Source organism: Martes martes (genome assembly GCF_963455335.1).
Source record: "Martes martes genome assembly, chromosome: 16".
Taxonomy (NCBI): Eukaryota; Metazoa; Chordata; class Mammalia; order Carnivora; family Mustelidae; genus Martes; species Martes martes.
In genome coordinates, this window is record NC_137904.1 from 53,663,381 (window position 1) to 53,677,409 (window position 14,029).

General features: G+C 44.8%; 1 protein-coding gene across 1 annotated transcript in view; it reads left to right on the forward strand.

Annotated features, from left to right (window-relative positions):
• The window catches only part of GNA13 (G protein subunit alpha 13), a 38,751-nt gene extending 27,545 nt beyond the window's left edge, over nucleotides 1-11,206 (forward strand). Inside the window, exons 3-4 of the mRNA XM_080827577.1 lie at nucleotides 510-560; nucleotides 5,670-11,206. Of these exons, the coding sequence (XP_080683703.1) occupies nucleotides 510-560; nucleotides 5,670-6,242 (624 nt within the window). The 3' untranslated portion in view covers nucleotides 6,243-11,206. The remainder of the gene's footprint in view (nucleotides 1-509; nucleotides 561-5,669) is intronic.
• The last annotated feature ends 2,823 nt before the right edge of the window (nucleotides 11,207-14,029 follow it).

A 14,029-nucleotide genomic window follows, 5' to 3' on the forward strand; every position in this document is an offset into this window, starting at 1 on the left:
GTGTTAATTCAGAATCTTTCGGAGGAAGGCGTGTCTGTCCAGGCAAGTGCCTGTTACTGAAGGATGTTACAGTGTCCTCGCCTCATCTCTGGTTTGCTCTTGTCACTAACGATAACCGCCATTGATGTACACTTAAGGTAGAAAAATACAGACAAAAAGAATCCCCCTTAAATTGTATGTTTATCTCAAAAGCAGTTTTTACCTTTTAATTACATCTTCCCTTTGGATACCTAGATGGTTCTATCAGTAAGCGTCCAGGTAATCCCGGCCATGCAGACGGTCACTGGGGCACCGCCTATGGAAAGCATTTGTGAAATTACCCAGCCTGTAGCGCTGGGCAGAGGCAGACACTGTATACGTTCTTAGTGGGGTCAGTTATTCAGTCTGAAATTTGTAACTAACAAATGGTGTTTAGATTAAGTGTACAACCAGACAGTTGAATGTAAACTGTTGTAACAGAATCTTCCATTTGTAAGCTCTAATAACTGTTTATTTTCTTCTTGTTTCAGGGTGAATCTGTAAAATATTTCCTGGATAACTTGGATAAACTTGGAGAAGCAGTAAGTTTTTGTTTATGTTTATTGCCCTTTGAAAGCAGTAGTCAGGATATTAGTGGGAGGTTTAGAGAAATTATGTATTAAAATAGCTGTTTGCTTCTTCCTTTTTCCTAGTGGCAGGACTCCGACTCTCGCTGCTTCATTTTTTTCTCCCTCTGTTATCCAGATCTCTGCCGTTTCCCTGGGAGTGCCTTGTCCACTAGTTCATGAACGTGAAACTGTTTAGAGAAAGAAGTTTATGTTTGAAAATGAGATTGCACATTTTCTCTTCGACTTTGGGGTCTTTCGTGTGGGTTTTTTTGGTCAGAAGAAACAGAACACAGTGGGTTGCTGGATTTCAAAACCCTTTAGGAAACGGTATTTTTCAGTTCGGTAAAGGCCTGCTGAAGAGCCTCCATGAAGCAGGAGAAGGAGTCGCCCCTGGAAGGAGGGTGGATGGTTTTCCTCCCAGCTGGCACTGTGGCCGGCTCCGGCTGCCTGGGCCTCCTGCAGACTCGCAGCTGCTCTGTCTTCTCTGGGCTGGACGCAGGCCAGAGACTGAAAGAAAGGTTGCTGTGCTCAGAAAATGCTTGAAAGTCACTGCCCCAGAGTCACGTGTTACCCTCTGGAGTTACCAAAGCATTATTTGCCTCCTCTTAAAGCGGCTTTCTGTAATACATGTTGGTTTAATCGTATGGGTTCTTTGAGATTCCCTTTAAAAATAAAACCAAAAGAAAGCACAAAATGAAAAGCCCACGGCAAGTAGGAAAGTGGCACACTGATATATCCAGGACTGCGACAGTGTGCCTTCTTTTTGCAAGATAATTTTTTGGATTTTTGGATAATTACTTTGGATTTTGCGAAATTGTGCTTGTCTCCCCTTAAGCCAGTGTGTTTTTCTCCTAGACACGTGTGTTCCAGAAGTTGGGATCTCCATATTAATGGGTTTTTACTCACTCCTTCAGTGAAACTTTGTATTAAGACTTTATTTCATTGTCTTTTTCCCATCTGATTAGATTATGAGCCTTGGGGGGGGGGGGGGAGTTACATGTAGGCCAAATGCAGAGAGCCCCAGTAAGAGTTATTTCATGTTTTCCCATCCAGACAGGGCTGCTTTGACCTGCTCTTCCCAGTTGCCTTTCCAGATAAGCTGTCCTCGACCGCACCATGCAGAGCAGGTCCCCCTCTTGTGTTTGCATCAGCCCTTGCTGTTTGCAAAGATCGTTGCTCTTCCTGCAATTGGTTTATTTATTTGTATGTTTACTCGTCCTGTACCTTCCTCTTGCCGTAAGAGCAAGGACCTCATCTCTTGATTTTGAAGAGTAGAGTTCTTGAGGCCTGATGACAGTGCCCGGCACACAGTGGATACCAGCGAACAGGGAATGAGTGACTCCAGGCCGGCTCTAGTCCGGCTGTGCGAGCTGCTTGCAGTCAGGTTGAGCACAGTTCTGAGGCCACACCTGGAACGAAGCAAAGAGAGTGCTGCGGGCAGTAGGTAGGTGTAAAGGAGGGAAGAATGGCCCCGGCGGCACCACAGATGGGTCCTTCCTTTTGTGCGTGTCGGACCGGTCCCCAGATGGCATTTGCTTCTCCCGTCTCTGATGGGAGTACCGGGGCCACTGAAGCCCTGCTGTGGGTCCAGCCCCGTGACCCTCTGGGCGGGGGAACAGTGCAGGGGTCGGCAGCGTGGGCTCTGCAGCCGGACCACCTGGATCCCGAGGCCAGTTCCCTCACAGACCGGCTCTATGTGACCACAGGCATCCCTGCGCCTTAGTTTCTTCATGTCATGGGTGTAGTGAGAGCGCGCATAGGGTTATGGGATGATGACATGGAATAAACCCCAGGTCTTGGTCTGCTCAGGCTGCCGTGACGGAACACCACAGACGGGGTGGCTTCGACAACAGACCTTGACTTCTCACGGTTCCAGAGGTTGGAAGTCTAAAACGGAGGTGCTGGCATGGTCGTTTTCTGGGGAGGACTTTCCTCCTGGCTTGCAGACTGCGGCCTTCTCTCTGGGGCTTCTTCACGGGGCTCTGGCTCAGCGCACACACATGCACAGAGATCTCGTACTCTTACAGGACCGCCAAGACTGTCTCCTTAGGACCCTCTGACCTCATTTCACCTTAGTAATGTCCTATAAATGCCTTGTCCCAAAATACAGTCACTTTGGGGTTAGGGCTCCAGCGAATGAACTTGTGGGGGACAGAGTTCAGTCACTGGCTCCCACTAAGGTATTCAGAATTGGGCCTCGCATGTAGTAGTAAAGGCTCATTAGCTGTTTGGTTCTTTGATTCCTGTTTTTAAGGAACTCATTCTAGTCGGAGACAAAACTGTGCCATACATAAAATAAGCAGAGGACAATTAAGTGCTACGCATCGTGAAGACAGTGTTCGTCCATAGAAGGGGGAGAGATGCTCTGGCCCGGGGAGCTGGAGCTAGCCCGTAAGAATGGGGATCCGAACTGTCTGAAGGGTGAGGTGGATTTAGACTCGGAGAGAGGAGATGCGGCCCACCGAGATGGGGGACAGCGGGGTGGGTTTAATGTTAGCAGGCACATCTGTCTGACAGAGGACCTGTGATGTTCTTGGCTCTAACGTATGAAAACCAATTCCTAGAAGGCAGTAGCTTGGACGCATTGTTCATTGTAGTTGCACGACTGTACAAGTGAATGGTCATGCAGCGATACCAAGACGTGCAGCTTTGGTCGGGTCCTGACGCGAGGCTCTGTGGTTAGCCTGGACAGTGTAGAGCAGAGTCTGCCAGTTCCAGAAAACAAGGAGTAAAGTGGGTCATGAAAGCCAGTCAGCAGAGTTCAGATCGGATGCAGTGAGGAAGCTCCCCGTAAGTTCTGAGGCTATGATGTAGGAGTGGGGCAGAGGGGAGTGGCTGACGGGACACACGACCGCACACGAGACCACATGGCACGTACACCGTGTGCCTGGGCCGGTGCCCAAGCACTTCCCCTATTGAACTCACAACCCCCTTGATGTGAGGGCCAGTGAACGTTATTGTCTGCATTTCACAAATCAGGAAGTGGAGACACAGCAGGATGAAGTGACTCGGCCAGGGTCACACAGCTAGTCTGTGAAGCGCTGGCTCCAGAATTCAGTTCTCGAATGTGTTCTGCCGCACCAGTTAGCACTTGATGACGTTGTCCCGGTCTGGGGGCTGCGTAGGAGTTAGCCTTCAGCTTCCTAACCAGATTGTTAGCCTCGAAGTGAGGGAGGTAGAACTTGTAATTTTTATGGAATTAGAAAATTAAAAAACAACAACCCAGGGCTGGCATGTTTCTGCAGCAGCTGGCACATGCATGCATGGCGTTTCTGGAAAGCAGTTGGGCTCTAAGTGTCCAGGGTCATCAAAATGTTCGTAACCTTTGACCTCGTGATCTTATTCCTGGTTATTTAGTCTCAGGAAATAGTCCAGAAGGGGACGGGGGAATATGTGTATGAGAATTTTAATTGTGGAATTTTTACCAAAATAAAAAATTGGCAACAACCTTAGTGAACACTAGTCAGGGAATGTTTATGTAAATTACAGTACATTCACTCATTTGGCATATTTACACTCCTTTGAAGTGAAATACAACTACATCAGCATGTGTAACAGTCCATGATGAAATGTTAAACAAAAAATTCGGGGTAGGTAAAAATTGTGTGGGTGTGCTGATTCTAGGTAAACTAGTTAAGTATATGAACAAAAGCTAAAAGGGAACCTGGAAACCTAATATGTTTTATGAAGCCCTAGTGTTATATAATAAGTGGTTGTGGATTTCAGGTAACTGAGAACTGCCTACTTTTTTTTTTTTTTCTTTTTTTATTCTAACTCCATTGCACCATTTTGAGGAGATGAATAATCACGTACTGAAATTTCAAAATTATATCACACTATTTGGAAAAGCATAAGGTACAGCATTATAACAATCAGTGTTGTTTTAAAATCTTGCCTCAATTAGAAAAAATATGTATTTTGACCTTGACGACGAGCATTAAAAAGTTCTCCTGTTCAGTATTGCCCAAGAGCTAAGTCAACGTTCTGGAAAAACACTAGCCTGGGAAGAAAGAACCAGTTATACTGCATCCGGAAGTCCGCTGGCCAGGATAGCCACTGACTCGTGAGGCTGGCAGCTTCTGTCTGTCCAAGGTCTCGGAGCTGACTGGTCCTGTTCACAGAGAAGGGGTCTTTGCATAAGCTGTCCCCCTGAGGCAGGTTGGCCTGGTGCGGTCACCTTCGCTTCACGGGCCGAGGCACAGGCAGAGTGACTACTTGTGTCAGAGTGAGAGGGCAGGAGCATAGCTGCTCGGACTGGACGTTGGAAGCAAGCCTGGGCTGCGCCCCGAAGTCAAGTCAAGTGCGTGTGGTATGGCCGTGGTGAGGCCGTGGAGTGACCGTCGTGGGAGTTCTTGGTCATGAAGGTGGGGCACAGGCAGGGAGCGTTTAGAATGAGCTAGAGAGAGGTAGGCAGAACGTTGCACTGGGAGGTGACCCTCAGGATCTGGCATTTCAGCCCTCCCTGCTTTTCGCAGAGAGGCAAGGAGCGGGTGGACGAGTGAGCAGGAAGGTCCCTGGCCGGAGCCGAGGGTGGGTCCGTGAGAGCGGAGGTGGCTGCACGGCGGCGGTGGGCGGGGCGAGGGGACACCTGGTCGGTGAGACTTCGGTCTACAGACACTGCAGGAGTGAGAAACATAGACTGTTGAACCAATCTTCCTTCCCTAACATTATAATCGATCTCAGCGGTCTGTGACGAAATAATAGTAGCAATGCTTTAACGCAGCCAGGAGAAGCCATTAAAGAGACAAGTTGGTGGGGCGCCTGGGTGGCTCAGTCAGTTAAGCGTCTGACCTCGGCTCAGGTCGTGCTCTCTGATCTCGGGGTCCTGGGATCAAGCCCTGTTCACGTCTGCATCTGCTTCCAGGCTCTCTGCTCTGCAGGGAGTCTCCTTGTCCCTCTCCCCTGCCCTCTGCTTGTGCTGATGCGCGCTCTCTCTCAGATAAATAAATAACATCTTTTTAAAAAATAAATAAATAAAAAGATGGGTTTGTTTGCGTATCCATTCACTCAACCACTTAGTTCAGTAGAAACTTTACTTACTCCTGGGTTACTGAGTATAAAGCAGTTTTTCTTCTTTTCCAGGATTACATTCCCTCACAACAAGATATCCTGCTTGCCAGAAGACCCACCAAAGGCATTCATGAGTACGACTTTGAAATTAAAAATGTTCCTTTCAAAATGGTTGATGTGGGTGGTCAAAGATCAGAGAGGAAACGGTGGTTCGAGTGCTTCGACAGCGTCACGTCAATACTTTTCCTTGTTTCCTCAAGTGAGTTCGACCAGGTGCTGATGGAAGACCGACTGACCAATCGCCTCACAGAATCTCTGAACATTTTTGAAACAATCGTCAACAACCGGGTGTTCAGCAACGTCTCCATAATTCTCTTCTTAAACAAGACAGATTTGCTTGAGGAGAAAGTGCAAATTGTGAGCATCAAAGACTACTTCTTAGAATTCGAAGGGGATCCCCACTGCTTAAGAGACGTCCAAAAATTCCTGGTGGAGTGTTTCCGGAACAAACGCCGGGACCAGCAGCAGAAGCCTTTGTACCACCACTTCACCACCGCTATCAACACGGAGAACATCCGCCTCGTCTTCCGCGACGTGAAGGATACCATTCTTCACGACAACCTCAAGCAGCTCATGCTACAGTGATGTACAGAAAGACTGGCCGTTTTCATACCTTCTGTCCCTTGATTGTTTTCTGTTCGTTTTGTTTTTTTAAAATAGCAGTTTACAACAGGAATTAGAAAAATCTGGATTCTAAGTTTAACTTCTTGGAAATCTTAGTCCCCCTCCTGCGGACTCGGGTTTGTGGCCGAAAGCTGCTGAGTAACACATCGCCGAAACCTGTTGATGTTCAGCCTTTGATCTGTTTCACTGTGGCTTCCCTTTGAGGGGTTTGTAGCTTCCTGCCAAGCCTCTGCCTAGGGAGACTTCGGGCTCCAGCTTCTCCCACTTCTCCAGCTGAATTCTGTAGTGCCAAGTTCCGAAGGTGTCCTCGAAGCTTTATTGGTATGAGGTTAAGGACATTCAGTTCCGAAAAAAGCAAGACCCCTTTTATCTGCCCTGCACCCGGCAGCGACCCTCGTGCCTAGCTTTAGGGTGACCTTGTTTGAAAGGGCTGTCGGAAAAAGGTTTGACCTAAGGACTGGCATTCTGTAGCTGTACACAGATTTAGCCTTCGTGTTTTTTTTAATTGCTTATATAGCAACAGTTGATTAGTTTTAAAATTTCTGTGGTTTCTGAAGGTAATGTTCTTGGTGTTTTACAGTTTACATAAGGATTCCTAGTCTGATGCTCGTGGAGTTTCACAAATGGTACAGGGCAGGGGGAGGGGAGCAAGAGGTGAGCCAGTGCCCTACAGAGTGTTTGATGCAGAGTAATGAGTGAAATACAATGTGCCCTTTTCATATTTAAATATCATGTCATAAATGTGCCACACGTGAAGCATTCTGGCCATCGCAGCAACTATAAAAATTACAAATCAGTTGATAACAGCTTTCTAAATAAAACATACCCCTTCCAGGGCGTTACGTGCTCTACGCTCAGACTTGTTTGTCCTGTCTCGGGGCCTTCAGGTCCTCGCTGCAGAGAAGCACTGTTGTACCGTCACAGACATCTTTCTCTTGTTCTCCTGTCTGTTCCCATCAACTCCGACTGTGGCGTTCATAGGAGTTTTTGTTTATTTGGAGCTTGCCAAGGGCAGTATTTTCCTGTCAAACGACTCAAGAAGGCATGATTTGAGATTCCTGTTCATGTGTCTCTAAAAGATGCATGTTTCTATCATTATTGCTAATGAAATTCTAGCTTTATTGAGGTACATTTTGAATGTCTTGAGGATACTTCTAAGAATAAGTAGTGATTTTTTTAGTTCACACCGAAAGATGGTTACATTTGACCTCTCCTCACCACATACGAGATGAACGTGTACCCTTGAGGACAGATTCGGTCGTGGTGAACTCATCAGAGGGGCTCGTTTGCAATACTGAGAATACTGCCTGCTAGGTTGGGTGTGGTGGTGGAAGACGGGGACTAGAGAGGCAAACGCCCAAGCCTGGTGACAGTTGGGAAAATCGGACAGCTTTTCTCCTTTTCCTGAAAATTGGGATTAAGACTGTGATGTCTGTCACTTTACTGTAGAGCTGTGTTCTCAGGTATTCTATTGGCTAGAAAGTCCTTGAAAGATTGGTCAACATTACAGATCACGCAGCCTTTCCAAGGCCATGGCTCTTGGTCTGTCTGGTGTCTAGTGCGAGAGTAGGGCTTTCCAAGGAACTAACCAGGGATTGTTCTTAACCGTTCCTGACTTTTCTTGCATTTGAAGTTCCACCATCATTTTATCCATAATAACTTTCAGTGTGTCCATGCCTTGGTCATGCACGAGCTACAGACATGTAGCCCAGCGTCCTAAAGCAAGTCTTCATAGTATATAGCTCATGCATGTTTGAGTACTTCTACATCCAATGCTTCTCGCCAAAAAGAATACAGTGTTTAAATTCACAAATTAGGGTAACATCAGTGCTAGCGGATATCGGAATGCGTGCACAGTAACATTTGGACCTTTTGCTGGAGAATCTATGCACAGATTGCACAACTAGTTTAATTGAATGACCCAAACCATCGCACTCCAGTGAACGCTACAGTTCCCTGTACAAAGAGGAAACTTAGTCTTACTCGAGTTGTGTTTAAGATCTGTGATAGGAACGGTAAACACTGCCTGACAGCAGCAGTCACCAAGTTGTCCCTTTTGCCTACCACCAAGACTTGTCAAAACACCAGATAGGTGAGGTATTATTCTGGGTGTTTGTGATTTTCCTTCCTGATGCTTGTGATCTCTCAATGTTCTTTTAAAATAAAGTCTAGACCATACTTTGAGGCAGCAGGTTACTTCTCCTTAATGGCAGGCTTGTTTAGACAGTGGAGGTGTGAGGCTCAGTCTGAAGGCTTTAGCTCACATTTTTTTATAGACTGTATTTTAAAACCATTTGAAGGAGTCTCAATACCTGTGTTATGAAAACTAGATCCTTTTGAAATACCACTGTATGAAGAAGGAGATGGAACTTAGTGAACTAAATTAAAAAGGTGCTCACTGCTTTCACCCCGCCAGTTTCCCCTCATCTCTAAAAAAAGTGGCTTAAAGTTCTTTGGTCTCTTTGCTTTTTTAAGTCGTAATCAAGGTCATGATTTGGAATAAAATGTGCCTAATTCTCTATTATATTGTGTTCCTCAATTCAAATGTCTTCTCGTTGAATTCTTAAGAAATGTCACAAAAGTGCCCTCATTGGCCTCGAAGAAATGTATAATATACAGAGTTGCCTTATAAATCAAAGAATGCCATGAATTCGGGCCCTGATTTTCATAGGGAAAAGGTTTTGCCAAATGTTTTCTGAGGATCCTGGCAGTGGCTTGCCTCTGCCACTTAAATATTATGTTTTTAATAACCCAAATCGTTGCTTTCTGCCAACCAGCATATGACATTGAAGTCTTCACTCCAGCGTTACTGTGTGGCAGAGGCACCGGGTAGCTGGAGAGCAGCCGAGGGGTAGGGGGCGGCCCCGACCACCTGTGTCTGTTCTGTTTTCTTGGAAGTTGCACCGGCGACCTAGGCTGGGAAGCTCCGCTGGTGAAACTCTCAAGTTGAGGTTGTTTAGGGAAATCCTTTCTCAGCTGGTGGCAGTGATTGGTTTCAAGTAGAAGGAAGTAAGAGTATGTCAATACCAGAGATGATGAGAAGTAGTGATTTAGATGCAACGGAAATCGTACGCCCCTGCCATTTTTGTGTAAGAGAGAATGAGTAAATCTGAACTTGCAGTGTGGACCGAAGTACTTGTATTTATGCTTTTGACAAAAATGTATTTTCAGCCTTAGTACCCATATCCGGTTATGCCTTATTTATGTGAAGAATGAAATTATCCCAGTGCTGTTCTGTTATGTTCTGAAATTCAAATCACTATTGGAGAAGGCCTCAAATTGGTGCTTTCATTATGTAATGATCCATTTAGACAAAACCCCAAACCAAGCCATTTGGAACAAGTTTCTCTCCATTGCAATTTGTAGCAATGTTATTTCTGTCTGTGTAATAAGAAGGCTAACGATCAGTGTTAACTCTGAATTTCTTGTTTGAATCCATGAAATCATGCCTGTAAAAGCCCAGTCAAACATTTGTAACAAACTCCCCAATAAATCTAGAGAAAGTCGCTCTGTTACCTTTTTATTGCTTTTAGTTTAATTGAAGGAATTAAGCACAGAAAGTTTGCACGGGTGTTTTCCAATCGGAAGTTTGACTTCGTCCCGGGTCACTTTATGTCGCTTTCCCGTCATTTCCGCATGTTCGCTTCCGTCCGTCAGATACGCACAGGGTGTGCCACTTCCTTCTAAGGACTGATTTTCTTCCATTGATAGGGTGCAGGCTGCCCATTCACCCTAGTAAAGCATGAGGACCGGGGATTGTACGAGAGCGGGTGTGGATGAGTCTCCACAGTCCAAGTGAGGCAGATGGTATGATACTTTCCCATTATCTTATGGTACGAGATTAGGGCTTCAGAAGTTTATACTAGAAACTAAAGTAAAGGTCTACACCTGAGCATTTTAAACAGGTTGGACTTTATGGCTTTATCAAGTCCCATCAAGGCCATGTTAGCCTTAGGCTGGCAAGTGGTTATTAACAACATTTGAAGTAGTGTTTGCACCATTATCATTCTTGTGTCTGTACTTGAATGTATAGTTAGCATGTAAGGGGACATACTCATTCTTGTGGCATCCAGGTCTAACTGTCTGATTTCAAATGCCAGAGCTCATATGGAACAAAAAGTGAATGATGGGGCACTATTTCCTGGGTTGATAGCAGGTTTGGGGACCTATCCATATCTGCTGTTGAGAAAAAAATTTCCAGCTCAAACTTATGCTAGGACCCATATGCGTACATTTTCATTGTGGAAGTGGTGATAGAAATAACGCTACTTCCTGGGTATCTGATTTGGGCTTGTACTTAGAAAGCTTGTTCATGATATTTCTTGCCATAGTAAGTGATACATCTGTCCTCAGTTATGCCCATTTGATGGTACCAAGGGGGAACAGAGAGGGGGCCGGTAGGGATTAATTCTTGGAAGGTATATGTAACAATGCAACAAACTATACCATTTACTCTCTCCTTTACCTCTTACTTGAAAGCAGAATGGCAACATGTTTTAAATGGCTTTTCTGTACCACTCTACCTGAGAGCTCATTTACCACAAGAAGCCTTATCCGAAAGTATATTTTGTAACAACCTCACAGATACTGTACCCATCAAAACATGATTTGTATTAGCTTTGTATAAAAGTATTTGTGGCTTAGATTTTTTTATACGTATTATATCTTTTTATAAGTTTCCAGGAACTAAGAAGCACATTATCTGATGTTGTACATTTTTTTTTTCCCTGTCAGTGCTTTAGTTCAGGATTGGCAATAAATTATTTCTAAAGGAGGTCTGAAAGTGGAAAGCGTGGTTTGATTTTACACAATGAGTTGCTAGTCATGAAGGCTTTTTACTTTTGTACATATTTTGCAAAAATTTTGCCTCTTGCTATTAATATTTGCTTTGTAAAAATTACTGACATTTAATAAACATTTATAAACTATTCAATACCATGATGTTATTTAAGTCAACAGTTCGATAAATGTGAGGTATAAAGCAGATAAGTTTGGAAGCAAAAGCGTAGTGATTTGAAACACTGAAATCTCAGCAGATCGCCAACAATATTTTGCATTCCTATTAATCTATAAATTTGTCCTTATTGTAGATGGGAAGGTGGACTTCATCCAAGGAGGCTCCCAGACACTTAATATGTTTGCATATAGGAATGGGAGAAGGGCAGCCACCCCTTTATCTCCCCATTCTTTCTTTTAATCTTTTTTTTTAGATTTTATTTATTTATTTGACAGAAAGTGAGAGATCACAAGCAGGCAAGCAGAGAGAGGGGGAAGCATGCTCCCTGCTGAGCAGAGAGCCCAATGCAGGGCTCGATCCCAGGACCCTGAGATCATGACCTGAGCCAAAGGCAGAGGCTTAAACCACTGAGCCACCCAGGTGCCCCTATCTCTCCATTCTTAAGATTGCTTAAATCACACTACAGTGTTAGTTGTGTTTGCCCACCTGCGGGAGTAATGCTCTTAGGTCTGTTGTGATCAAAATGGTGTTTTAAAAACAAACCCACATATGACCACTCATTTTTCTTAATAAACTTCATTGTAGATCGTGACTTACAGAAAAATTGCAAAGGTCAGAGAGTTCCCCAATACACCACATCCTTTAAATGGTTGCCCCAGTTAATACACTGTGCCTTAGTCAGGTACATTTGTCCTAAAGAACCAATACTGAGATTTTTTTATTAACTAAAGCCCACACTTCATTCCCATTTCCTTAGTTGTTCCCCGATGTCCCTTTCTGCTCCAGAATGCATCCGGGATACCAGAGTGCCTAAAACTGTCCTGTCTTCTTCGGCTCCTCTTGGCCACTACAGGTTCTCAGATGTAATTGTTGTTGACTGTGGCAGGTTTGAGAAGGAACACTGTCAGGTATACTGTAGCTGGCCACTCTGTTGGCATCTGCCTGCTGCATTTCTCCTGATTGGTCTCAGTTATGTGTAGGCGGGACTGCAGAGGTAAAGCCCCACCCTCATCAAATCCTATCCCGCACACTACCCATCTTTTCCCTTCACAACTTCAGCTAAATTAGAAGTTGTTAAATATCCTTGGACATGCTCATACCTTTGCTTAGGCGGCATATATCGAAAACAGCATGTGCTTGCCCGAAGCAGAATGAAGGGCCATTCCCCACAGTCAGAATCATAACAGGTGTGAATAAAAGTTCGGTGGCCTTAGCAGCAAAGAAACATTCTGTTCTGAGGTCTCGTCTTGGACATGAATTTCACTGTCCCAAGAAAAAGGGAGGTAGAAAGATTTGGACTGAGAATATCTACAAATGTATAAATATCTATAAATGTATAAATATCTACAAATGTACCTTGAAAACAGGCCGTTGAAGGCTTTCTTTGAGAGACTGAAGTTCTTTTAAGGTTGAAATTAAAATCACGAGCATTTGAATCCCCAAAAGAAATCAAGAAGGCTTAAGAAAAAACATTTTTTTCTCCTGCTATTGTTGGAAAAAAAGAATATTCCTCTGTCAAAGGAAGTAGCTTAAGACTCCATGATTGTCCAGTAAAATGTTTGGGCACCATCGTGGTAATGGGCGTGAGATGCTCTCAAAATGACCTGTTCCCTTGCCCGCAGTGTGGGTTGTCGGAAGAGAAAAGAGACTGGTTTCAAGAAGGCCGGAAACTCAAGAGAGTTTTTAGGTTAAACCAGAGGTTTGTTTTGGTGATGGGAAATTTGGCAAATCCTCAAAAAACAAATGACCGAGGACAGTGTTTTAAAATACATGCTGTAATTTTTCCTCAGAAATTAGTGGGGCAACCAAAATAACAGTACTGTGGTTGCGAGGAGTATCTGCAGAAACACTGCGCAGCTAGATTTCACAAGGGTCCCTTTTCAAGTAACACGGAGACAACAAAAGTCTCAAACAAGGGTTCGATACAAGCGAACCATTCAGGGCAGTTGTGTGAAGCTTCTCTGCCGGCCAAAAGAACACGGAGGGAAGTTGTGTCCAGAATTAACATTTATACTGAGTGGAGGAGTGTGTTGGTTTTTCCTTCCCCGTAGAGGTACATGATAAGAAAATGTAAGCAACAACGTCTTTTTCAAAGTTGATTGTCCTTTTGTAATTAACTACACCGCAGCCTCAGGCTTCCGTTTGAGCTCCGGTCTGGGTCAGACATCGCACAAGAGGGAGAACATGCTTATAAGATGAAACTGAAGGTCAACCTGCTGACCTTGAGAGCGAAAAAGTATACTTAGTTTTTTGTTGTTTTTTTTTTTTAATTTTTCTGTGGGAAACCCCATTTTGTGTAAGCCTGGCGGGATTTAACTAGCTGGTTTATTTCAACGCCAGAACGAGCTCCTCCAAACTTCATCCCGAATAAAAAGAGCATCACAGCGCCTATGGCTCAGCGATATTGGCGACGTCCCATATTAAAGCGAGTTCCGTCCATGCAATCCTTGCATGTATGTAGCGAGTTTAGAGTTTGGGGAAAGATGCTGTGAATCAGTGTAGAATTGATGACATGCCAGGCTAGGACCTGGGTGGAAATAAAGAGTACCAATTCAACCCAGGCGTCCCGTACGGCATAAGCCTCTGTGAAGTATACCGGACAGAATTACACTCAGCCGCCCTGCCCGACATTCAAGGCATCTAGAGCCAACCTCCCTTGCCAGCCAACCCTCCCTTCCAGCTGCCTTCACCCCTTAAACCAGCTCTGCTGCTTCCCTCCGTGCCCCCTTCTCTCTGGTTCTCTTGGCCCCCAGGCCAGATCCTACTCACCTTCAAGCCCAGCTCTGATGAA